The 24,758-nt window shown below is 48.9% G+C and overlaps 9 protein-coding genes across 9 annotated transcripts; 5 read left to right on the forward strand and 4 right to left on the reverse strand.

Moving 5' to 3' along the window:
• Nucleotides 1–82: 82 nt before the first annotated feature.
• On the reverse strand, nt 83–2,511 carry HETIRDRAFT_106382 (uncharacterized protein; the record flags this gene model as incomplete). Its single annotated transcript, XM_009553677.1, has 7 exons — nt 83–162; nt 227–268; nt 329–459; nt 527–572; nt 629–722; nt 2,045–2,157; nt 2,220–2,511. The coding sequence occupies 7 exons, from the start codon at nt 2,509–2,511 to the stop codon at nt 83–85; spliced, it is 798 nt and encodes a 265-aa protein (XP_009551972.1).
• A 1,563-nt stretch (nt 2,512–4,074) lies between these two features.
• On the reverse strand, nt 4,075–4,898 carry HETIRDRAFT_422381 (uncharacterized protein; the record flags this gene model as incomplete). Its single annotated transcript, XM_009553678.1, has 5 exons — nt 4,075–4,163; nt 4,220–4,280; nt 4,357–4,508; nt 4,564–4,716; nt 4,787–4,898. 5 exons carry the CDS (start codon nt 4,896–4,898, stop codon nt 4,075–4,077), a joined length of 567 nt encoding a protein of 188 aa, XP_009551973.1.
• Nucleotides 4,899–9,743: 4,845 nt separating this feature from the next.
• Nucleotides 9,744–10,544, forward strand: HETIRDRAFT_422382 (uncharacterized protein; the record flags this gene model as incomplete). The annotated part of the gene is made up of 2 exons (XM_009553679.1): nt 9,744–9,779; nt 10,029–10,544. The coding sequence occupies 2 exons, from the start codon at nt 9,744–9,746 to the stop codon at nt 10,542–10,544; spliced, it is 552 nt and encodes a 183-aa protein (XP_009551974.1).
• Nucleotides 10,545–10,709: 165 nt separating this feature from the next.
• HETIRDRAFT_26926 (uncharacterized protein) lies at nt 10,710–11,051 on the forward strand (the record flags this gene model as incomplete). The annotated part of the gene is made up of 1 exon (XM_009553543.1): nt 10,710–11,051. A coding segment is annotated over one exon (342 nt), but the record flags the coding sequence as incomplete, so codon positions are not given.
• A 33-nt stretch (nt 11,052–11,084) lies between these two features.
• Nucleotides 11,085–14,572, forward strand: HETIRDRAFT_422383 (uncharacterized protein; the record flags this gene model as incomplete). The annotated part of the gene is made up of 6 exons (XM_009553680.1): nt 11,085–11,446; nt 11,519–11,731; nt 11,787–11,989; nt 13,236–14,164; nt 14,240–14,458; nt 14,492–14,572. 6 exons carry the CDS (start codon nt 11,085–11,087, stop codon nt 14,570–14,572), a joined length of 2,007 nt encoding a protein of 668 aa, XP_009551975.1.
• A 1,610-nt stretch (nt 14,573–16,182) lies between these two features.
• HETIRDRAFT_329512 (uncharacterized protein) lies at nt 16,183–17,673 on the forward strand (the record flags this gene model as incomplete). The annotated part of the gene is made up of 6 exons (XM_009553681.1): nt 16,183–16,547; nt 16,599–16,836; nt 16,890–16,946; nt 16,998–17,398; nt 17,452–17,548; nt 17,614–17,673. The coding sequence occupies 6 exons, from the start codon at nt 16,183–16,185 to the stop codon at nt 17,671–17,673; spliced, it is 1,218 nt and encodes a 405-aa protein (XP_009551976.1).
• Nucleotides 17,674–18,542: 869 nt separating this feature from the next.
• Nucleotides 18,543–19,312, reverse strand: HETIRDRAFT_390067 (uncharacterized protein). The gene has a single exon (XM_009553682.1). The coding sequence runs from the start codon at nt 19,063–19,065 to the stop codon at nt 18,592–18,594; it is 474 nt and encodes a 157-aa protein (XP_009551977.1). The 5' UTR covers nt 19,066–19,312; the 3' UTR covers nt 18,543–18,591.
• Nucleotides 19,313–20,498: 1,186 nt separating this feature from the next.
• On the forward strand, nt 20,499–21,378 carry HETIRDRAFT_412118 (uncharacterized protein). Its single transcript, XM_009553683.1, has 2 exons — nt 20,499–21,108; nt 21,169–21,378. The coding sequence occupies exons 1-2, from the start codon at nt 20,850–20,852 to the stop codon at nt 21,195–21,197; spliced, it is 288 nt and encodes a 95-aa protein (XP_009551978.1). The 5' UTR covers nt 20,499–20,849; the 3' UTR covers nt 21,198–21,378.
• An 843-nt stretch (nt 21,379–22,221) lies between these two features.
• On the reverse strand, nt 22,222–23,676 carry HETIRDRAFT_412119 (uncharacterized protein). The gene is made up of 4 exons (XM_009553684.1): nt 23,296–23,676; nt 22,963–23,244; nt 22,834–22,913; nt 22,222–22,782 (listed from the first exon to the last, which is right to left on the reverse strand). Exons 1-4 carry the CDS (start codon nt 23,419–23,421, stop codon nt 22,323–22,325), a joined length of 948 nt encoding a protein of 315 aa, XP_009551979.1. The 5' UTR covers nt 23,422–23,676; the 3' UTR covers nt 22,222–22,322.
• Between the last annotated feature and the right edge of the window lie 1,082 nt (nt 23,677–24,758).

Here is a 24,758-nt window from a genome sequence, read left to right on the forward strand (position 1 = left end):
TGAAATTCCTCACTCGCAAAAGCAAAAAGAGAGTGCGAGTAAAACTCGTTTCCCTTCGTACATAGTAAGTTCGACCAAAATGCTATGGTACTGCCTCATCAGCTTGGAAGAATTGTGTTCCATAATTGATCGAGATTTCTTCCCCAGGTTCAATGTCCCTGACTACCAGCACGACCATCGCTTCAGCCGCTCCTGTTTTTCGGCTGTACAAAACGTGAAAGCTTACTGGCAAAGATACCAATCCGATTTTCATCGTTCACTTGAAGTACTGTCATAACCGCATGAGGCCACGCGTGCATCACTTAGCGTGTCAAGATTAGCCACTCACAACGGGAATAGCAGTTTGCGTCGTCTGCATGGTTGATATAGCGCGAGATATTGCCAGCTGATGTAGCATCAATTGCGAATGTGGTGTCGAGTCCGAAAACATAGTTGCGCGTCCTATGTCTAGCCAATGCGCTGAGTGGATCAATCAACATCCATGTCAACATCCCGTACAGGAAGAAAGCAAGAGGCGATTACATACTCGCGGGAGTCGATTGTGCTTCCGTATATGATTTCTCCAACATACTCTTCGGGATCGAACACCAATGAACTGACCGCAAAGTGGAAGATGATGAGTACGTACCGAGCACGAATTCATCCTCCTTTACAGGCTCGGTGGTGAATAACCCAAGGCCATGGTCAGACTCTCGTACCTCCAACGATCTTTGGACGGCCTGCTGCATGCCGCAATTCTGACAGTCCCTTGCTATACGCGTAAGTGTTGCGCTTATCAGTGATATCCACAAGAACGCAGAGATACTGTCATAAATTGGACCTACACCTTCACAAAGTACGTTAGAGCATTGTTCGATTTCATCAACGGATGAGGTGGCAGTCTACACTCACATGCATCTTGTGCAGAGCTTGGGATCGCATTCTCTGTTGGCGCTATAACATGGACATCTATTTGTGCGACATAACTTAGAGCCCACAGTGCTGCATTTGCAGCCCTTCCAGCGCTGCGAGCCTACATTTCAAACGTGAACCCGTTGAGCCATGACGTCAGAATTAGGAAGAAGTGATATGCTGACAACTCGAAGAGCAATGACAGTTTCGCTGGCAGTGAGCTTGTGAGCGAATGCATGGGCACGAAGCTCTGGTACATGGGCCGGTATGGATGCATGGCATCCCCCTATGTGTCTCACTTCGTGAGCTATGAAATCATTCTAAAAGGGATCGCTGGCGTACGGGCGATTGTGAACCGCTACGCGAAAGTGAGAGAAAGGGAACACTGAGCGTCATAGATAAGATATAATAGCCGGACATGGATCCTTACAGTGTTCCTGGTTATTTATCGCTGGAGTAGGACTTCTGGATGGTGTACGAGACAAAAAAGCTTGCCGCATCGCATACACCTATGAATGAGAGGTGAACCTCGATGATCGTATCTGATGGTGCTGTCGTCCCGCTTACTTCACGACAAGGCTTGCGAATGAGCACAGCCAAATCACAGGGCGTAAATTTGATGTCAAGTAAAAGCAAATCGCGCAGCTCGTTTCGCTCAGTTTCTTCCCATTCCACGTTTCCCTATATCGATAGAATAATCGTTCAAGTGCGGATGCGGGGCTAAGGTTTGACGTCTCACACCTCATGCCACGTCTCATGAGAAAAGCAGGCAATGCCACAGGGTGTGATGACCTTTTGGAGCTCTTGCGAACGAAGCACAGTAGAAGGAGGCCGCAGATATGTAGCCTCCACTGTCGACAAGTAGATGTTATGCCATACTATTACAGTAGAATAGTAAAACCGAAGCATACCATGCGTTAAACACATATACTCGATGCAACTCGGATTTGGACAGAAAACAGCGGTCGCACTCCTCACCCTGCCATAGAGATCGTCTACATCAGGGACACTTCGCTTCTCAGAGTTTTCCAAAATCGTGGGCCGTCCAAATGGCCAGCGAACAAAGTCCCTTCGTTTTTATGAGAATTGAAAGGACAAGAATGCGAGGATGGTAATACCTTTGCAGACCTTGATGGATGAGTCCAGGACTAACCTCTGGTTGTGATAAAAGTGACCGCGGAAATACGGTCATTTTGTCCATTTGTTCTGGAGTGATAGACCATGCTCGTTGAAGACGCGATGCAGCTTCTAGAATGATCAAGTCCTCTGGCAAACGACACACAGGATGAGACGAGACGGATGGCTCAACATATTGGAGCTTCACTCACGGTCAGGATCAAAGAATCGGCTTTCCCAGGCTAAATATGTGAAAAATTCGGCATTTTCGGCCCAATCAAACCCTGGGTCATCGGCAAATGGGATGAAGGGTAAGTGGTCGGAGTCGTCGCCAAGAAAGATGTTGCGGCTTATTGGAGTGCACCCCTCATACGCACTGTATGGCTTGAGCTCGGGTAACGAGGATATAGATGCAGTCTGTACGGGAACGTGTGTAGTCTTGGAAATCTTGCCATCCTCTGAATATGTCTCGACAGTGAGAAAATCATCGTCATCTGTAGACATAGTCAAAATCACCCCTCTACGGGGAGCATTATTGATGAGTTGTTCGCCTTCGATGAACGCTTCATCGTCTGATAGAGGGTTTCGTGTCCTTGGACCATTTGAAATCCCTCGAAGAGAATCGATAGCGCGCCGGCAGTATGACGATTCCCAGTTGTAAAAGTCTTTCCAAGTTTGCCGAAAGACAGAAGAGGCAAATTCATCGGTTATGTACTGGGTGGAATTGGAGGGATCTACGCTGGAAGAAAGCATAGCGCAATGCGTTTTTCAAACAGGTACACGGGACAGTGAACAACTCTAAGCAAGGCTTTTACCGAAATTCAGGTTCTAACTCAGCATCGGTATCATGCGCTCACGTGATTGAAGTTTCGGGACAGCATACCTCCTAAAGAATGACGACTACGACGTAGATACGACCAATGGTTGTGAACGCGCTTTCCGACCTCCGGCTTTACTGCCTGATACAAGATGACCCTTCTGGGTGGTTTTCAGTCAAGGTACCCCCAGATGCGAATGTTCAAACTCTGAAGAGCGTCATCCAGTCCGCCGCTCAGCACGGGTTTCTACACGCAATAGATGCGAAGAGCCTAGTGATTTGGAAGGCAAGGTTGAACCCAGTCTCCCATCTTGGGCATGAAGCTGACCTTATTTTCGAAGCTTGACTTGCTTGAACCTTTCGAACCCAGTATCACTTTCGAGGAGCGTGTGCAGCTACATCTTGGTCAACTGTCAGATCGAGCAATGCAACTGTTCTCCTGGCAGAAGATATTGAACATATATCCACAGCAGCCTGAGATCCATATGATTGTTCAGCGGCCGAGTATTGAGCATCTGCTATGAAATCTAAATAACCGTGAGTTATCCCACAATCGGCATTGCAGGCATGTTTCAAGTTAGATTCTGGGAAGTATAACCTCTCAGAGCTCCTAACAGGTTGCGAGGACTTTGACGTGGAGACTCATCGCCTGCTAGTTGGTATTCCACGTCCAGTACAAATCAGTGGTTAATATCTCATCCTGCGCGTCGTTACAAGCTGGCCCGAAGACTCATCACACCCATGGTCGATATGCGCGTTCCTTACAAAACGAGGGCCGATTTCTCGTCAGCTTCAATTCCACGCTCTACAAGACGGCGCACACAGAACTGATGAAGGCATGTTACGAGAGAGCTGTGGTGCCCATGCTGAATGAATATGTCACCGCACCCGAATGCAAAGGGGCGGATACGAAGCGAACGGACGTGATGGTGACTTGAGCCGTATGGAACTCCATACACTATCACCATTGATAACTTTTATTGTACTCCATGTAGCATTGTGTGGCCAGCTTGTATTTTGATGAATGTGTACGTTGTCGTTGTCCGACCTTGGTGACTTGTTTGTTGTCTGGATCGATGCCGTGTATGAGAAGCGGCAGAGTGCACTGGACTGTGTTCTTGAGTGCTAGTGCTATAATACAACGTATGCCCCGACGATTGAGAGTCGGCTAATTGGCGTGAGGATAGTGTGTGGATGGTGATAAATGCGAGGCAGGACGAGAGCGTAAATGCACATGATGGAAGAAGTCCTCACGAGCGGGAGTGCGCTTCGTCCCACCATTTTCGAGCCTCTGCATCGGTTAATGGAGGTTCGAAGTATCTACACCGGGACGAGAATGCTGAATACCCAGACCCTGAGCGCGAGCCTGACAAGAATGTGAAGATGCTAGCTTACCATCGAGCGAGCGCTGTCGCACAATCTTCTCCACAGAAAGCTCATTATGTACTTGATTCCTCTGTGAGGAATGTCGAGGATGTAGGGATGCAGTATCATGCCAGTAATGCGCGACGGAGTGTATTCAAGGGACACACCTTTACTTCATCGGCAAACAGATCACCCTGAATCTTCCGCTGCTCCACGGGATCTCCAACCTTCTCGCCTAGCGCCTGTCGCTTCTGCTCCATGGACTGATCGACAACGCCGACGCAGTACTCGATCACGTCCGTACGACGTTTCCAGTTTTCTGTAGCAATTCCTCATTTGATTTGCTGATGAAGTGCCGAGGAGATCGCGCTCACCGACAAGTTCTTTCCAGATGTACATGCATGTCTGGTCCTGGACGCTGCCCTTTCCACCCGTTCCCAGACGGTCTCGGTCTCGGAACTGTGCGTTCGTGCGATTCAGCCTCATAGTGATCGTGTCGTCCAATCTGCGGTACTCTTTCATGAGCTCTGACAAAGTGAGAGGGGTAAAAGGGGGGCTGCAGTCAGATACATAACACGAATACTGATTCCAACGCACCCTTGAAAAGAGAGAGGTTATGGCAGGTTGATGGCGAGACGTGCACGATCTGCGGTGTTAAAGAGGGGGCTTGTACAGCCAGACTACCTAACACTGGTGATTTTGGGGGCATGCCTGTGCTTTGTGCTTTGTGCAAAGCCGTGTAATGGTTTAAGGTGGAATTTCAAGCTCTGTTGCAAAGCAAGCACGTAACACGTTGACCGTCATAGGCGCTTGATGATCTAGACCCCCATGTTCGGCAGCTCGGTACAAATAAGGCCAGCTCTGGCCAAAAGACAGGCCCAGCTCCGGGCTGATGGTTAGCGGTGGTCAACCCATCCAATGTTTTATGTGGATCTCACCCCCTTCTGAGGCTTTTATCCTCCGTGTAAACAATGAATTCAAAGACTTAATTCATGCCATGAGAGGACAGCCAACAAATAAACACATGTATTGCAAAGATGCAAAGTTGACATTAATCAATGAGAGCATATTTAATAGGTAGAATAGTTTCATAATCATACAGTACATGTCACGAACGGCTGTTCGGGACAAGGGAGTCCCAGGCCACAGTTGGCAGTGGTATAGACAGAGTGACAATGGGAATGATAGATGTGAAGAGTTTGGGCTGGTCAGACTAATGCCTTTGAATCAGGGAAGACTGGTTAACAGCAGTTCCTACATTGGACAGAAGTGGATAGCCTAAGGCTTCCCTGCTGTGCCACAGCTGCTATAAATACATACAGGTCGGAGCACAGACCAAGTAACAATGGATCAGGAACGCAAGGTATAGTTGGGAGAAAGGTCCTATATGTCCTTATACAGATTGTGGTAAAGCAAGAAAGATATAGTAAGCAGTTCGTAACATTACCCCCCCTCTAGGCCATCAGTACCAGAGATGGTAGGTAAAAAGTTCAGGAAAAACATAAGCAATACACATAGAATCAGTTATAGGTCGTAGGAGAATAATACTTGGGGCACTAATTCTCATTGCCCACTGCTAAGTCATGGTGCGATAGCCCTTGAGTACAGATGCCATGATACCTTACCTTATTAGAACCACATGGGGACTGCATCTTAGAACTGAGTCCCTTTTCTCATTGTAGCAGTGAGTACTGGCCCAATGGATTTGAACTGTTATCTGCCCTGGCAGTTTAACATTATACCAAATAACTGCCTACTTTCTTCAGAGGGTGTGGCAGTGATTGACGAGGGAGAGTGCATCAGAGTCACTAGAGTTGTACTCAATAACGGAAGGTCTGGTGCATGTGGGTGGACATCAGAGACCAAAAGTCAGGGGGATGGCTTGAAAATAAGGGAAAGGACATGTAAATCTATATATCCCTCCATCTGGACCTATGGTATAAGTTCCCAGCATCAGGCGAAGTGGACTTCCATTTGAAGCCAAAGATGAGGCACAAGATACCACAGCTATAAATGGCATATAGTATTCAGTGGTGGGAGTGGGGTCATTGGTAGGGTGAAAAGTGTCATGGAGGGGTTCCGTATGATCGAGTCCTATTAGTTTTCTCTTGCATGCATTGATGCGGGCAATGAGGGTCCCTTCTTGCATCTGTAAGGCCTTTTGCACATGTTTCATGAAAGCTCTTTCCTCTTCTAGAATTTCTAACGCCCTCTGTATGTCCAGTTGGGTAGGTCCTGAGATGAACTCCATGCTTGGCAATCCTTCTATGAGCCCCATGAGGTATGCAACAGGGGCTATCAGGTATGACTCTTTGTCTGGGAAAATGATTCCTTTGTGCCCTTCATAGATTAGGGGCGGAGGAGAGGGCAAGTGAGGAGGTGGGGATGTGGGTTGTTCTTCTTCTGCCTTGGCGTTGATACGCTAGAGGTGGCTCTAAGTGCCAAGCACAACACCAAAACAACCTCTAATGCAGGGGTGCTGGAGCTAGTATCTAATACACAAGGAATTGTTAGTGATGGCTTTATAAATTGAAGGTGTACTAAGAAGCAACGGGGAGTATGAGATCATAGCACCCAAACAGTTTTGGGACTATGCCAAACACCGACTGAATGTTTAGTCAGTTGAGTCAGAGATTCGGTAGGTAACAAGAAGGTAGTGTTGCAACCGACAACTACATGCTTCAAGAGCCACATGGGACTCTGACAATATATAAGGGAGGATGGGGGGGTATGAGTGAAGAGATGAGTACAAACACGAATGAGGCCGAATGACAAGGATGACAAGTTTTCGGAAGTCAACGAAGACGATTTTGATGGTTGAGATAAGTGCGAATGAGCTCTGAACTGTGGGTCTTATACTACTTTGGAAAGATATTAGAATGCTATGTGTATCCTCTATGTATATCCCTAAGTTACTGCTCTTTCTCAGCTACTACTCTTGGGCTTCTCTAATTGTCTCTTTTAACCAAGGAAACAATGGCTTATGTTTCCCTATGAGTATGTATGTATAAGCCTTTATTGGCCATTTATTCCATATTCTATGATACTTGACTAGCAACAATAATATTCACTAGGAGTTGATAGCCAAGAATATTACCTTATACCATAATGTACACTCCATGATTGGAGGCACCTAGTAGTTGTGATGATCATTATTAAAATAGATGGCCAAGGAGGCCCTAATAGACTAGATCATAATAGTTTGGCCTTATTCACATTTGTACTCATTTCTTCACTTGTACCTCCCATTCTCCCTTATATATTGTCAGAGTCCTATGTGGCTCTTAAAGCACATAGTTGTCAGCCATAGCGCTGATGAGCATGTACCCATGCTAGGGTCCAAGGGAGGTATTTGGGAAGCTTTGGGGAGATACCGAACAGCGTTAGACGAGTACTGAAGATGCCAACTTGCACTGAACACGGTCAGTCCCCACCCGACCAACCGCACCCCTCCGAAGGACGTTCGGCAGCACTTGGGTCAGTTCGCCCACACTTCACGTACTTACCATGACCACACAGGAGTGTTACAATAGGTGTTTACAAGATCGGAGCCAGTCTTCCGTGTCGGCCGATGTCTTCCATAAGTTGGTCGGTCCTTATCGCTTATCTTCCCGACTTCCACATGGTCGGTCAAACGTGATCTTGTACCATTACTTGGCCACCCTGGTCGTATGATACCTCTCCTTTATTTTCATTGGTTCTCCAATGCCTGTTCTGGCTACCTACACTCGGGCGACGGATCCCGAACGTTCGGGATTTTGCCATTGCTGATTAACTTTTACCTTGTCACCTTCGGAACCCATATGGACATCTCACCTACCTTCTTATCTTCTCGGATCGCTAAGGCTTGGCGCCCATTTGACATCTACTCTCATTTCTTGTTTAATATTTTACTTAGGGGCTCTGTTTACTATAAAAACCTACATACAACTTTGGAATAAACCAGCTTTGCGCACCCCACAGTTCAGAGCTCAGCCGCACTCGTCTCAACCATCGAAATCGCCTTCGTCGACTTCCGAAAACTTGTCATCCTTGTTCGTTCGGTCTCATTTGCGTTCGTACTCATATCTTCGCTCGTACCCCCCCGTCCTCCCTTGTATATTGTCAGAGTCCCGTGTGGCTCTTGAAGCACGTAGTTGTCGGTCGCGACACTACCTTCTTGTTACCGACTGAATCCCCGACACGACCGACCGAATGTTCGGTCAGTGTTCAGCACAGTCCTGAAACCGTTCGGGTGCTATAATCTCACACTCCCCGTTGCTTCTCAGTATGCCTTCAATTTCTAAAGTCATCACTAATGATTCCTTGTGTATTAGATACTAGCTCTAGCACCCCTGCATTAGAGGTTGTTTTAGTGTTGTGCTTGGCACTTAGAGCCACCTCTAGCATATCAGTGCTACCTTCTTATTACTGACTGGATTCCTAATATAACCAACCAAATGCTCGGTCAGTGTTCAGCATAGTCCCAAAATCATTTAGACACTATAATCTCACACTTTCCATTACTCCTCAATATACCCTTACTTTTTGAAAGTTATTACTAACAATTCCTTCTATATTAGATACTAGCTCCAGCACCTCCTACTCTAGAGGTTGCTTTGGTATTGTGCTCAGCACTTAGAGATGCCTCTAGTATATTACTAGTATAGCCAAGAAGGTCTTTTGCCATTCTTGAGATAATGTGAAACTTAGAGGCATGTGCCTAGAAAAGAGATTAGCCATCATTCTATAAATATGTTGTTTCTCTTACTTTCCACTATATCAAGAGATAATCATTGTCTCCACTACTATCCTTAAAACTCTCCCAATGATCCAGTTCAAAGTGCTAGACAACAGCATTATCTTTACTTGGACTAATTAGAGTCAAGTGTGCATCTCACTAACTTGGAAAATTTGCTTCTGTAGGCAACCCATGGAGCTAAGCTTCTGCATAGAATTGTTTTTACAAGTAGGATAAGTGAAAAAGATGTGCTGGAATACTACAAAGCTAAAGAACCACAGATTAGTATTTACAGTGTATAGATATGAAAGACATACCTTGCTTAGTGAATTGTTTTTGACCTGCATGATTGACTGGTCAGAAATTGAGTTATGTTGCAAAGGAACAAACAAGGGACAAATAAAATTAAAAAGATGATTTGTCATCACCCTTTTTGGGCCTTCAAGCCCAGTGAGAACCCCAGCTAGCGTGAGCTAGACACAATGAGCAAGGTCTATCACATGATCGGCTCACCTAGCATCACCTAGTAATAGTGTAAAATGAATCAGATTTCCTCTCGACAAATACCAATGAACCTAGCTATCAGGTCTATCAGGTCTATCAGGGCCTCATGTATGCATTTGCCCTACTAGCACACTCCAAACAGGGTCAGACATCCAACGACTCCACGAGTTTCCGCAAGGCTGCGCACGTGATGTGATCAACCTACCGTGCTTTCTTGACCAGTGGACCTTAGTTGCGTCTCGTACGCCGATCGGGCCTCGTAAGTTGACTATTCTCCATTATTGTTCTTAACTGATCACCGGTCACCTCTCAGCATGCCCCGAGCCCCTAATGGGCGGTACTATTGCAACTGTCTCGCACACTGCGGTGGGCATTGGCAAGAACGTAGTCGGAGAACACATACTCGACATACACCCTACTGACGCGACAGCCGCAAACCATCCTCAATATCTTTTCAAGCTTTTATCACCACCCTGGCTCCCATAGCGCCTACGGAGGCATCTAGCAGCTCCTGTGCAAATGCTCATGGTGGTCCTTTCACCAGTGGCAGGGCCGCGCCGGTAAGCATTGTTTGACTCGTTGCTGTGCTTATATTGAACCACATTCATTCAACAGGCTCTAAGAACCGGCCCTCTTCATGAGATCGCCAGGCAGTCTGACCCGGCATCCATTGGGACCCGTAGCACCGGTCATTTGGTAGCCTCCCTGGCCATATCCGCACGTTCCGCTCATGCTGTTCCTGTATGGGACCGTGACAGTATGAGACCGCCACACACTTCTCAACCCTCTGTAGGCCCCGTCATCCTATCCGCCATAGATGCTCACAATATCCAAGCTGGCACGACGTTGGGCCAAGACCCGGCAGCTTCTGCAGGCCCCGTAATGCCCTCCGCCACATACGCTCGCGAAACCGAAGCTGGCACGTTGTTCGGCCAAGGCCCGGAAGCCTCTGCAGGCCCCGTAATGCCATCTGCCGCAGACCCTCACGGAACCGAAGCCAGTGCGTCGTTCAGCCAAGACCCTGCAGCCCTTCCTGTCAATGACGTTGACCCGGACAGCAGGCGTGTACTGCCACTCCCAGCAATCTCAGTGAGAAAGGATATACCTCCATACGTTATGCAGCACACATAACTTACACCAACCACGTAAGGTTGCCGCGGAGTCACCCCCCCCCTGCAATTGGTGCACAGGACTGCACTGTGCTCCTATCCACCGACGAACTACTCGAGGATGTTGCCCCGGACGTTGGTAGCCCAGACACTGCAAGATCGAGAGTTATGTCCAAAGGGACCTCCAAATCTCGATGACCCCATTCTCTGTCTGTCGCTCGATTTATACCTGGCAGTCAGTAACGCTTCAGAGCAAACTTACGAGGATGTTCGCTTGTCACTCCTGCGATATGACCCTGCCCTCCAGCTCCTGTCCTTGGATCAAGTCGAACGCCGTGTTGCGGAATTAAGCGGCGTTGTCCCAATTTCTCATCATATGTGTGTTAACTCATGCATTGTGTTCACTGGACCTTTCCGAGATCTAGTGACATGTCCCATGTGTCGGGAGCCTCGTTACGATCCTCTGAAGCCAGGTACAAAGACTCCTCGACAGGAGTTTCAGACAATCCCGCTAGGCCCACAGCTGCAGGTGGCGAGGCGAACCGTCGAGGGTTCCAGAGCAATGCGTTATCGTCACGCATGCTACAACTCTGCCATGCGACAGATTAACAAGGATCATGCACTAAGAGACTTTGCTGATGTCTGGGATGGCACAGACTTTATCGATGCCGTGAAGAATGGACTCATCAAGGAGTACGATCCTGTTGTCATGTTCTCCATTGACGGGGCTCAGCTCTATTGCAACAAAGGTTCTGACTGTTGGATATATATATGGGTGATCTTGGACCGATCTCCTGATCTTTGGTACAAGAAGAAATATGTACTACCTGGGGGCTTCATACCAGGTCCTTCGAAGCCCAAGAATCTCGATTCATTCATATTCCCGGGGATGTATCACTTGTCGGCGCTCCAGCGCGAAGGGATGTACTTTTGAAATGCAGTTGACGATGCGGTTGTTGAGTGTTGTCCTTTTCTAGCCCTTGCGACAGCTGATAGTCCTGCCATGGCCTCTATATTTGGTGGTGTTGGCCATCATGGGGCATATGGTTGCCGTCTTTATTGCCCTCAGAAAGGACGCCACAAGCCTGGGGGCGCCCAGTACTACCCGGCATGCTTGAAGCCTGTTGATTCCGATATTGCCAGTTCAAATCATCCAAATTATGACCTGCGGACAATGATCGTCCCGACGGCAGAGGAAACCGAGAAAAGGTTAGAATATGTCCCCCGATGTGCCACTTTGGGCTAATCACCATATGCTTTGCAGATATTTGTCGAATCTGACCCATGTCTCGGAAGCGCGCTCGGCGGCGGAGTACCGTGCACGGCGGCTCCAAACAGGTCTTTGCAAGCCTACATTGTTGAGTGGGATAGATCCAAGACACCGGCTGCGCATTCCCGCCCTGTTCCCTACAGATCTTATGCACCTCTGTGCCTTGAATCTCACCGAACTGATAGTGGGCTTGCTCCGTGGCACACTTGATTGCAGTGTCTCCGACAATCGAGATTCATGGACCTTTTCTGTCTTGCAAGACCTACAGATATGGCAGGCACATGGTAAAGCAGTGGCCGCTGCGACACCGTATCTTCCTGGTATCTTTGACCAGCCACCTCGCAATCCTGCGGTGATACGCTAGAGGTGGCTCTCAGTGCTGAGCACAACACCAAAACAACCTCTAATGCAGGGGGTGCTGGAGCTAGTATCTGATACACAAGGAATTGTTAGTGATGACTTTAGAAATTGATGGCGCACTGAGAAGTAGTGAGGAGTGTGAGATTATAGCGCCCGAACGGTTTCGGGACTACTACACAACACCGACCGAATGTTCGGTCGGTCGTGTCGGCGATTCGGTTGGTAACGAGAAGGTAGTGTCGCGACCGACAACTACGTGCTTCAAGAGCCACACGGGGCTCTGACAATATACGAGGGAGGACGAGGGGTACGAGCGAAGAGACGAGTATGAACGCGAACAAGGCCGAACGACGAGGATGACAAGTTTTCGGGAGCCGATGAAGACAATTTTGAGGGTTGAGACGAGTGCAAGTGAGCTCTGAACTGTGGGGTGTGAAAGCTGGTTTATTCCAGAGTTGTATGTAGGTTTTTATAGTAAACAGCGCCCCTAAGTAAAATATTGAACCTGAAATGAGAGTAGATGTTGAATGGGCGCCAAGCCTTAGCGATCCAAGAAGATAAGAAGGTAGGTGAGATGTCCATATGGGTTCCGAAGGTGATAAGGTAAAAGGTAATCAGTGATGTCGAAATCCCAAACGTTCGGGATCCGTCGCCCGAGTGTAGGTAGCAGGAACAGGCGTTGGAGAACCAATGAAAAATAAAGGAGAGGTATCGTATGACCAGGGTGGCCAAGCAATGGTGCAAGATCGTGTTTGACCGACCATGCGGAAGTCAGGAAGATAAGCGATAAGGACCGACCGACTCACGGAGGACATCGGCCGATACGGAATACTGGCTCTGATCTTGTAAACACCTATCGTAACACTCTTGTGCGGTCATGGTAAGTATGTGAAGTGTGGGCGAACTGACCCAAGTGCTGCCGAATCATCCTTCGGTGGCTTGTCGTTGGTCGGGTAGGGACCGACCGTGTTCGGTAAAAGTCGACATCTTCGGTACTTGTCTAGCGCTGTTCGGTATCTCCCCAAAGCTTCCCGAATACCTCCCTCGGACCCTAGCGTGGGTGCATGCTCATCATTCTAATAGTGGGCTTGCTCCACGGCACACTTGATTGCAGTGTCTCCGACAATCGAGATTCATGGACCTTTTCTGTCTTGCGAGACCTACAGATATGGCAGGCACATGGTAAAGCAGTGGCCGCTGCGACACCGTATCTTCCTGGTATCTTTGACCAGCCACCTCGCAATCCTGCGGAGAAGATCAACAGTGGGTACAAAGCGGTTGAATATATGACTTGGATCTATGGCCTTGCTCCCACACTTCTTTACAGAACTCTGCCGTCAATCTTCTGGCGGCACTTCTGCAAGTTGGTTGCGGGTATCCGTCTGGTGCACCAGCGTCGTATTTCTCAGAAGGAACTCAGACGAGCGCATCGTCTGCTCATTGAATATGCGGAGGACTTTGAGGTCCTATATTATCAGCGCCGTACAAGTCGGCTTCATTTCTGCCGCCAGAGCATCCATGCTCTGTCTCATCTCGCTCGCCAAGTTACACGTTGCGGACCTCCAGGATACACCACTCAATACACAATGGAGCGGATGATCGGTGATCTCGGCAGTGAGCTAAAACAGCATTCAAATCCTTACGCGAACCTCTCACAACGTGGCGTGCGTCGAGCACAAGTGAATGCTCTGAAGACGATGCTGCCAGACCTCGAGCGCAATGTCAAGGAATTCCCGCGCGGGGCACACCCTGTTGGAGATAACTTTGTACTCCTTCGGGCAAAGGATTCATGTGCTCGCCCTGTCCTCCCATGTGAGGCTCTTGTCATCAAAGGTTATTTTCGTGAAGCTGGGGGTATCTACCACACAGAGGGAGAGGGTGCGGAGGCGGCATGGATTCCCATGGTACAACAATGGGCCCGGCTATGCTTGCCCAACGGACAAGCCATACGATCACTGTGGAAGGAGTCACTGAAGGCACTCAATGAGGTGCAAATAGCACGCAATGTCAAGGTACGGTCCCCCCCCAACTCTGTCTTTTTAGTCGCTCAATTTGTTTGGGCTCAATTTGTTTGGATTCATTGCTAGATAACATTTGGGGGTGTCACTCGCTTTGCAGAGGTAAGGTTCTTCTTCACAATGCGCATTCGAGGCGTGGAACATGCCCTTGCGCTGGTTAGCTTATACACACACCCTGATCCCACATTGCTCCATGAGTCATCCGGTACAGTCGCCTCTTGCATCCATCAAGGTGACGCAGCCCTCGCCGTGATCCACGTCAAGTGCATAATAGCTGGCATTGCAATGGTGCCGCATACTTTACCGCACACCACCATGTAGGAGAGATTTTTTGTAGTTGAGAAGCTCGGTCTCGATGTCGCATGCATGAATGGCATAGTCGAGGAGACTGTTGAGGAGTAGTCTAGACATGTATTCACTAACATGTGTCTACTGTGGTCGTCACTACGAATCCGTACATCTGCGTTTTGAGCAAGAGAAACCCATCGTGATGGTGTTAAAGATTGGTGCTTTCCTCGTCAACTTCTTCTGATTCCCACTGTTGAAAATACTGTGTGTCGGTGGTTTGCATGTCAAGGTAGCTCCCGGGAGCCAGGAATCTACATGAGTAGGTATCTATTTAGGTAAGAAGGTCGTCTTGTTGGAACTTGCAGTGATTCTGTACTTGCCTTCTGATGGCATCCTGGGCGTCAGCAGGCCTCGGGCACATCCGAGGAGGACTCGGGAGCTCCCCTATCTCTTGTGACAGTTCGAAATCACTTGAGGACATGGCAATGTAAGAATGAGCAAGATACGAAGGTCGCCATCGCAGCACAATCGTGCTAGACAGTGCTATCATGGGACTTGTACAAACTCTATTTGGCATTTTTGGCACTGACCTTTTTTTCTTCCATCACAACATCGAGCAACAACTCCCCTGGTCCAGTTGTTGGCAACATGGCCTTCCACATTGGTATGGCATTGCCCACGACCTCGGGCAGATCATCAACGGCCTCGGAGTTTTTATTTGCACCCACACCTAGCGGCACCAACGCTGTCAGAGCCTTGTTTGGTGCGCCAGAGCGTCGTACGGAATCTCCTTTTTCTCTTCCTCTGGACTATTCCCACAATTTTAATGGCAGTAGAGGAGGCACTCCACTCAACTCGTCATTAGAGGGTACGCCAAGCTTCGGCCATGGCCACGGTGTATCCAACAGGGGGTCGACCACACCATGGGATTCCTCAAACATGCATATGCCCACAGTGAGCAATAACTGTTTGATTTAAAGACCACAGTGAGCCCGCCATGACATCCTTTTGAAAGGGAGCGCAGTCCTTTGGAAAAGCAGGGCCAGGCACCAGTCTCTACCATTATGGACCCGGTACCCCCACGCCTCGGTCTAATCCACAGAGCAATGACATTTACGATCCATCCGTTGAAATGTCCTCTGCTTCATGTGCGGACATAGTTGCACTACAAACTGAAGTCAATGTGCTGCGGTGAGCAATCTCTCGGTGCCAACAAGCTCTGCTCTTCTAATAGCTCATACAGCAATGCATTAAAGGGCATTATCTCCGCAATCCCTGATGTTGTTGGATTGAGCAATGCAACATTGCCCACGGAATTTACCATGCCCGACCCAGCTGCTTCGACAAATCCAGGGCGAACCATGCGCAACATTGCGCCAAATGGCCCTCTTTGCCTTCGTGAACCATTGTCACCAGTCTAACGCACAGATGTGCCGCTTGTTACGATCTGGACGACGCAAGAATGGGCTGAAGTCTCGAAAGAGGACGGCATCACAGACCCCAATCAAGTCCCAAAGAAGAAAGGTAAAACCAATGCCTACCTCGGGATCAATATGACAATGAAGTATGTCCAGCATCAGCATGGTCAAGTCATAGATGGATATTATGCATCCGATATTTGAGAGGGAGCTTATCAGATATGGTATGAACTTCTGCTGCGTGGCCTAGCACCTCCGAAGTGGTCGCATATCTCTCTGAGTGCGGCAGATTTCTACTACCAAGAGATGGGCTACCGGTTCCCTGAACTGCGCTTTTGCGGCGGTTCTCCGGCCAATTGGAAGGCCAAGAAAGTTGCTACGGACAACTACCCCGCATTCATTCAGGGTTTGTTGCAAAAGGAGATGATACACTTACTCAGGCCGGCACCATTGAGTGCAGTGAAGCGAAAAAATCCTTCTGACAATAACCAACTATCCGACTCTGAACATAACAGTGATATAGTCCTTATTGATGATTTGTCACCATCGTCTCGCGGCAAGCGGCAAGTACAGAAGCTCAAGACACCAGCATCTGCAAGACATATCACAGCCAAACGAGCACGACGCACCCATGCTATGCCCTCGGTCGCTATGATCACACAAGATCCTTTGTAGGTTCTTGCAATTTCTGTCATATTGGTCTCACGGTGCGTCGTTTACAGAGCCGATGTCTTCACAACAACATCATCACCGTCAACAGCAGAGGGCCAAGTTGCCAACACGACGTTTACCACAGATGACAGGGATGGGAACCTGTTTGGAGGTAATCTGCGGCAAACTACAGTGCCCTTGAGTGTCCCCGACCTGTTTGCCATGACACTATTGATGCCAATTTTGCATACAGTCACCCAGGACAGTAGTATCGATTCCTCAGCACCATATGTCACTGCTAGCAACCATGTAAGGCTTTGTTATCATTGTGACTCGACAGAAATAAATTGACGGAGACGCAGGGAGCAACCACGAGCACTGTCGCCCCGACAGAGAACACTTCTGCAAACACCAATGATGTAAGGCTTTGTTATCATTCTGACTAGAAAAGTGCACTAACCTAATGGTAGGGAGCAACCATGAGCACTGTCGCTTTGACAGAGAACGCTTCCACAAACTCTGTTCTCCCCCTCAATAGGGCATCCCCCGCGGGTCCGGAGAGTGGTGCCAATGCACCCGTTGAGCCAGCCACCTACAATACTGTCAGCAGTGTTGTTGAGACGTCCAACACTTCCATCACAACCACCGGTGACACTAACAAGGGGCACGCTGCCGCAGAACAATCAACAACGACCACCGTGATGACACCAAATCCTGGTGTGAGCGTAGAACAAGCCTCGGGAGCAATCACAATGGCATCAAATCTCGGAGTTCCCTCCACATGCGTGAGCTCCACTGAAGCGAGAGATGGCGGCAATAGTGCGAAGGACACTGGCCAACCTTTGTGGCCACTACGTACGGTGACTGCAAGGTAGGTATCCACTCTCTCTTGTAGTGTGCAGTGCTGACTATTCCAATATTCAGAAATATTTGTGGAGCTCAGTGGAAGGAACAAAATTGTGATGCTACCAAGGAAGCCTTTGATACCTATTGGAAGATGTTGTCCAAGCAGGACAAAAAGGTATGTATACTGCACTTTTTGTAATCGTGACGACAATGTTCTGACGGCCTCACGTCATGATGCAGATCTACACTACTGAAGCAAAATCAATGGTACGTATTGTGATCAAGGCGGCCTGCTTGTGATAATATTAACTTATTGGCTTGTTTCACAGAAAGCGGCGCGAGGCAGCTAACCTAGTGGAAGGCGCTAATCGAGTGATCTAGGGTAGTTTCTTCAGAGCGCGGGAGTGGGCATTATGCTATACTTTGCTAGATAGTAATATATATCACACGCAGAATTCGGTATAGGATAGGGCACTTAATGTGCTATTTGCTAGGGCGTAATAGGAACACCGATCATAGACATAACTAGTTGCTAGGTTGTGATAGGAGAGTGGATCAATATAAGGTACAAGGCCATTAGCGATATAGCAAGGAATAGCACAGATGGTAATATTGACTCTGGCGCAAGGACACTATAGCCCAATAGATACTCATAGAATTACGGAGTAAGTAAATCTAGTAAAGGGCCATTTTTCTATCAGGGCATAGCTCACTCTATCTCCAACACCAATGGTTGAGCATGCTAGCTCCAACTAGGCTGGGTTCTGACTGGGCTTCAAGAACCATATAGCTGTGTGGTTGGCAAATGTAATCAAGAAAAACAGTTTATATATAGTAAGTAAACCAAATTGTTAGAGCCTTATATGCACCCTATGTGAGTACCAATGACTATGGTCAAACCTCCGGGGACTATCTGCTCAGAAGCTTTTGCAATGCCCTATGTTGTATGCATCTAAGACTGGTGAAACACAATCACTTCAACAGTCTTGTGGGTGAAATAGCTATGTTGAAGGGAGACACAATGATCGTGCGGAGCACACTGAGACAAAACGTGATCAGCAAAAGCCGAATGGGTGCTATTGGCCAATCAGACCTAGGCTGGATCGGCCCAATCCTCCTACTTGCAGTGCCCGGCAAAATCTCGATTCCAACCCATCACAACTAGGAAGAAAGGGCAAACATGACTGGCATTGCAGCCACATACGTGGCCGAAAAAGACTAATAAAACAAGGAGGGGTGAGCGGTCCAGATGAGACCGACATATATGCTACACTTTGTGAGGAGACGATACGATGCGACGTGACTACTAGAAACACAGCGTGAGACCGTCGAAAGAGCATGAAAGAGAGGCCGTAGCGGAAAGGGGAAACGCGAAGGGAGGAAAAACGAGACAGAAATAAGCATAAACATGCCGAAAAAAACCCAATTAAGGAAAGTATGTGGGCGCGGTCGGAGGGGCCGCGTACTGCATGCGACAAACGAAGCACAGATTAAAGCTGCGAAGGGTAGGATGGAGTACTGATGTGATAGTATGTAAGAATGCCATGAAGGAGATACCCAAGAGATGAAAGCTGAGAATGGACCTGTGTTGAAACCGCCAACGGGATAGCCAGCGCAGACGGTGCATAAATACCAATGATGTGCAAAGAAGGTCGAACATGCTTGAGATGAGACATAAAAGGGAAAAGCCATGCATGGTAGGAGATGGTAGGCGGGCCCATCGAGGAAACTGAATCTTGAAGAATCATCGCCGAATGAACATCTCCACAGGGATCGGCTTCCTCCGCAGCCCTGAGCTTGTGTTGCTCTCGTCGCTCTCGCTCTTAGACGCCTCGGACGAGGACGTTGAGTCAATCGACATCCGCGCTTCTCTACCCCTTCCCCTTCCCCCTCTTTCCCTGTCCTTAGCCTTCTCCCGCTCTTTCTCCGCGACGGCGCTACTTCTCCGCGCTCGTGCGCGCTTCCCAAATGGGAATCGCAGGAGCCGCGAAGACACGGTAGAGGGCTCAGCGGCAAGAGAGCCAAGAGTGGAAGACGACCATCGCGAGCGTAGCATGGGCTCAAAGCCCGTCTCGTGACCTTCCTCCGTCTCTGTTTCCTGCTCATGCTCTTGATCAACAACAACGGCCAGGGTCAGGACAGATTCCAGAGCAGCAGGAGCCGCATGCACGGAGGTTTCCTCAACAAAACGTCGTGGGGATGCCGGGAACAAGCCGAGATGGAGCGGAGATGTAGGAAGAGACAGCGGAAGGGGCTCAAACGCGTGTGCATCAGGAAATGTACTGGGATGGGAATATGTGCTCGCAGAACCGCTGCTCTGTGGGGTCTGTGGTAGACGCGGAGGTGAAAGAGGGCGCGCTTCTTGCGCCGGGGCGACAGTTTCGAGATTATGCGCAAAAGGTGCCACGTCCCACGATGAGAAATCGTCGAAGATATCTGCGCCCTCCGCCTGAGCGTCAGAGGGTATAGGTGTGCGAGGGAGCGGACGCGGCGCGTGAGTAGCCAAGGTCGAGACTGGGACGGCAATCGTCAGGGACTTGCGATTAACAGAGCCACGGTGAGACCGGTAGCGCGGCCCTGAAGGTGGAGGTGGTGGGGGTGCACGCGTGGGAAGAGGAACGCGCCAACGGCGTGGGAATGCGGGATCGAGCTGCGCGCTGGGGCGTGGGAAAGGTAAAAAGCCGGTCGTTCGGCGCACGCTGCGGTATTCCCCTGGGATAAAACGCGGCGTGGGGGGAAGCGAATCTGGGCGTGCGGGGGAGGGAACGGGTGCAGAGGGCAAGAGAGTGAAGACGTCAGACATCTCGCGGGAATACCATGCGCCATCGTCGTCAACCCATTCATCATCAGCCTGTTCTCGCTCTGGCTCCGATTCAGGCTCGTGCTCATCTTCAAGTTCCACGGTCATAGAAGGCGCGATGGTGAACATGAAAGTGTCGAGTGGGCTGTTCTCCACCAGATGTGATGCCGTCATGGACTTGGTGATCACAAGGGGTCGGATAGAGATACGCTGAGGCACCACGGCTTTACGAGAGCGGATGAGCGGAGGGAGCTCGTCGTCCGACGTTGTCGGGGTTGCGGGCATGCCGACCGATACGCTTGTCGAATCGCTGAACACGGAAGAAGAAGGAGAATGTGAGCGACGACCATTCGCCTGCGGTGATGCGGGGGTAGAGTCGGCGTCTGAATGCAATGGTGAAGGTGAAGGGAGGTTAGACAAGTCGAAGGACATTTCAAACATGCTGAGATCCGGGGAATGAGCTGCAGGGTGCGTTGGAGAGGGTGTCCGAGCCGCGGTTGCGGGTGCGGGTGCGTTGCGGGTCTGAACAGAAACGGGCGGTCGGGGAGCTGGCCTGGGCGCCATCAATGACATATCCTCTTCTAGCTCACCCAGCCCCTGTGGCCCAGCAAACTCTGCCCTACCATACCTGCTGACCCGTTTGGTCGCTGTGGCGACTCGAATGTCCTTCGCATTGATGTCGACATGTGCACAAGAAGGGTCATACACAGCAGGTTGGGGAGAGTCGGAGCGGGAGCGGTTGTGGGAGAAGGTTGAAGACGATACCAATTCCTCTTCAGGCTCTTCAGAGAGTACAGGGAGCGTTAAATGTTTCCGAGGTTTGGTCGAAGATGAGGCGAAAGCTATTGGGGCCGTCTTTGAGCGCGAGATGCTACCTCGATTGCGAACCGCTGGCTGTCGCTTGAGCGATGGAAGGAAACCGTGGGTGGAGAGAACTATCCGGAGGTCGTCACATTAGAATACAAATAACATATATTGAATGATGTGTTTCTCACATGAAGTCATCACTGGTGTCGTTGTATAATCGTCGTCTATGGATAATAAGCTGTCGACGCAAGTACAGGTTGCAGTCGAGTCGAGTCTGAATGAGTACTAAAAAGTCGTCAGACTACGTGAGAGCAGAACCGAGAAGGAGATGGAAGACCGAGAGAAATGGCGAGGACGGAGAGATGGGGGCGCTTCCCAGTAGTTTTAGTATGGAATGAACCATAGCGAAACTCTTGTAATAAGGCGGTATTGTCGTTGCGGAACAATAGCTCGAACAGCTCTCTTCATTCCTGCCTAATCGGGAAGACCGGGTCATTGCGCTATTCAGACTCCGATCCACCCAGATGTCCCGATTCTATTGTCTGCACGAATGTCCCTCCACTTCGTCAGGCCCGTCCATTGCCTTTGGATCTCTATCGGTCCTACAATATAACATTGCATCCCTCGAGTGACGATTGCAATCTCCTTCATCGTGTGCTCCCAGTGATGGCAGACCACTCATTGACCTTCGCGACGTGCGTCTTTTTGTTCTTCATTAGTAGGCAGCCATGCAAGGACTTTTGTGTTGAACACAGCCTATGATATGGCCCCACCTCGAGGTGAGTCTTCTACCGCTCTTATTATCCAACTATATCTGTCGCCGCTGTCATCAGTTTGGAACGACCCAACACTCATGCGGAGTACAGGTATGCTGTGCACTTCCCGATATCATCGTCAAGAACGATGCCGCTCAGACTTCACGAACGACCACGCCAAAATCTCAAACCATCCATCATCCTACCTATCCCTCGATATCCGCGGCCGAATCACGTATGTCCCTTCCTGAGCGGTATCTCCGAACAGAAATGTAATGGAATATATCCTTGATACTTATTCCAGACCATTTCAGACCATTTCCGTGTCCTGAAAATCTGCATACTACTGAAAATGATGCCGAGCACGGTATTTTTTATAGCGTACGAGAGCACGACCTAATACGTAGCATAGCAGTTTGCGCGCCATGCGCATCCATGCCAAGGGATATCGCTGTGACAAATTCACACTCACATCGTATAAGTATATGAGAATCTCATCTTAAACCTTAATTTATAGCTGCTTTTCAAAACTACAACCTACTTCAACAAAAAATCAATACATCCAATCGGAACCTAGTTTGTCCAAACTAAAGCGATTTCTCAAGGTTGATCAGTTCGTCCATGAGCTCAGCGTCTTCGTCTCGCAGCTCATCCACCGACGGTACCCCAAGCAGAGGCCCTCTTATCACCGCATCTCCATACCCAAATTTCTTCGATACGATGGCCTTCAAGAATGCAGGTCCTCCAAGCTTTCGCGACACGTTGTCACAGTGGGCAAGGATCCGGTGAATATCGAGCGCCTCGTCAACTTTACCCGACTCGTACAAGCTCAGCATGCGACAATGCACCTTTGGGGCGATGTTCAGAAGCGCTGTGTTTCCGCCCGCTGCTTTGAGCATGAGAGCAGGGAGTAGGGTATCGGAGGTCGCAGTGAACACCGAAAACTGAGACTGAGGGAGGGTGGTGACGATACGCGTGAGTTTTGCAAGGTCAGAGCAGCCTAGCTTAGCGCCGACGATATTAGGGTGTCTGCCTAGTTCGATAAACCTAAGACGATGAGAACACCAGGAATCGATACCCGAGAAACAGATGACATACATATCGGAGTCAATATTGATGCCTGCTGTATTGCCAGGATTGTTGTAGATCATGGTCGGTATGGGCGATGCGTCCGCAACCTTGGATCGCCATGAGATATAAGGCTCAGCGGAGGCCATAAGTGCATACCTGGACGTGGAAACGGATGATAGCCTCCCTAGTCATCCGTGCTCTCCAAGTTGATGGGGTGAAGATGAGCGCGTAGGCAGCACCAGCTTCTCTTGCGTCGACGTTGAGCTTCATCGTCTCCCTCGTCGATTGTGTCCCGGTGCCCGAGATAAGCACAATATCTTTGAAACCGTTCTCATCGAGAGTCTGGCGAGTGAACCGAATGATGGTTTTGCGCTCATCATGGGAAAGGTGCTGCGCTTCTCCGTATGAGCCTGTGATGAAGATGCCAGTAACCCCTCCCTGACAGAACTGATAAATGCCAAATCTCTAGGAGAAGACTCACAAACTTACGTGGGCCAGCCTGAGCAGGTGAAGTTTGATCGCCGGAAAGTCAAACTCCTCGTTATCGTCAAAAAACATAACGGGAGCGACGTAAAGCCCAGGAGGTGGAGGGATGGATAGTGGCTTGTTCGACATGATGGACAATGCTCGTAATTATTTCGGAAGTTATGTATGCCTTGGGAAGCTTTGAGAAAGTATCCTGGTGTGCACGTCGCTGCGTCGCACGAGTCAAGGTAGGTCAAAATGAGTCAAAAGGAGAATTCCGAAAGGCGCTGTCCTATATATAGCCATTGTAAAGGTTCCGTGAATTAGCAGCAAATGCGCAGATATAGATCAGGACCATTAAGTCGATGACTATGGCAGGAAGGGGTTGAACTTGTTGCAAGTCATTGGCGGTTTTGATAATGACAACGAGCAGAAGGACAGCAGAAGGCGAATCTGAGCAGATCTGAGCGCTTCCTGGTCGGAGATTGGGTTAGGGTTGACGGGCTCTACTAGTCTGTATCCAACCGCAAGCCTCAATTGATGGTCCCCGTGTGAACATTTGTAAGCATCATGTGACCAACCAACGCGCTTTGTTGAACGCGTCAAACGACGCGTCGTCGTCCTTTAGATCACCACTGAAGCACCGCCGGAGCGGTTTACTATCGTCGATCAGCTCCCATTCCACTATTACTGCATCGAATCTTTCACTACACCATCTGGAAATGCCCTTGTTTGGTATCTCCTTTGCCAGAAGTCCAAGGAACCACATGGCTTCCAGGTTTAGTGCATTTGCCAGCTCTTGGATGGCACTGATGTCTTTGCTATCATAGCTATGGGTGACAGCAAGAGTCGGCTATTTTGTATGTTCATTCTAGTATGCCAAGCCCTTTCAGAGCATGCACAGTACTGGCCAAAAGGCTTCTACATTACTAACAATCCTGTTATAATTGTTATCTGCCCTACAAAAAGCCTTGAGGAGGACATGGTATGTAACTAACAGTGTCTAATTGAAAAACCAAACTGATTGCAGGCAAACTCTATGTTAAAGAATGGGCTGGTAATAGTTGTAATTAATAAAGATATAACCCATACTGCTTAGAAGCATAGCAATAATCTATGGGCTGCAGCAGAAACATAGGCCACACTGATTTTTCTTTTGCCAGAATAGCCCAGCATATGGCACTTCTGAGACATGCTCAAGAACAGCAAGTTCTAGCATTAAATTATAGGTCTTGCTATGAATAAGGCATATCTAATTTTGTTATAGGATGCCACATTCCATAAGGTATTTATATAAATTAGCTTAATATGTGCTTGGCTTCAGTATTCTATGTGCTTCCTGGCTATAACCACAACAATAGAATTAGGTCCACCATTACACTCTGTTACTCAGGCTTGCTATTAAGATATAATACACTCAAAACCTTAATAGTAGACTCAGCCTTACAAACCAGCTGCTTTTTAACTAGCTATGCTGCCATAGATTT

Source organism: Heterobasidion irregulare (assembly GCF_000320585.1).
Source record: "Heterobasidion irregulare TC 32-1 unplaced genomic scaffold scaffold_12, whole genome shotgun sequence".
NCBI lineage: Eukaryota > Fungi > Basidiomycota > Agaricomycetes > Russulales > Bondarzewiaceae > Heterobasidion > Heterobasidion irregulare.

Coding starts and splice junctions, on each gene's coding strand:
- HETIRDRAFT_390067 (XM_009553682.1), bottom strand. CDS start 19,065: ATGGCTTTTCCCTTTTATGTCTCATCTCAAGCATGTTCGACCTTCTTT.
- HETIRDRAFT_412118 (XM_009553683.1), top strand. CDS start 20,850: ATGTCGACATGTGCACAAGAAGGGTCATACACAGCAGGTTGGGGAGAG. Junction 21,109..21,168: donor GAAACCGTGGGTGGAGAGAA/CTATCCGGAGGT, acceptor TGTGTTTCTCAC/ATGAAGTCATCACTGGTGTC.
- HETIRDRAFT_412119 (XM_009553684.1), bottom strand. CDS start 23,421: ATGTCGAACAAGCCACTATCCATCCCTCCACCTCCTGGGCTTTACGTC. Junction 23,245..23,295: donor ACCTGCTCAGGCTGGCCCAC/GTAAGTTTGTGA, acceptor CAGTTCTGTCAG/GGAGGGGTTACTGGCATCTT. Junction 22,914..22,962: donor TCATCCGTTTCCACGTCCAG/GTATGCACTTAT, acceptor TGGCGATCCAAG/GTTGCGGACGCATCGCCCAT.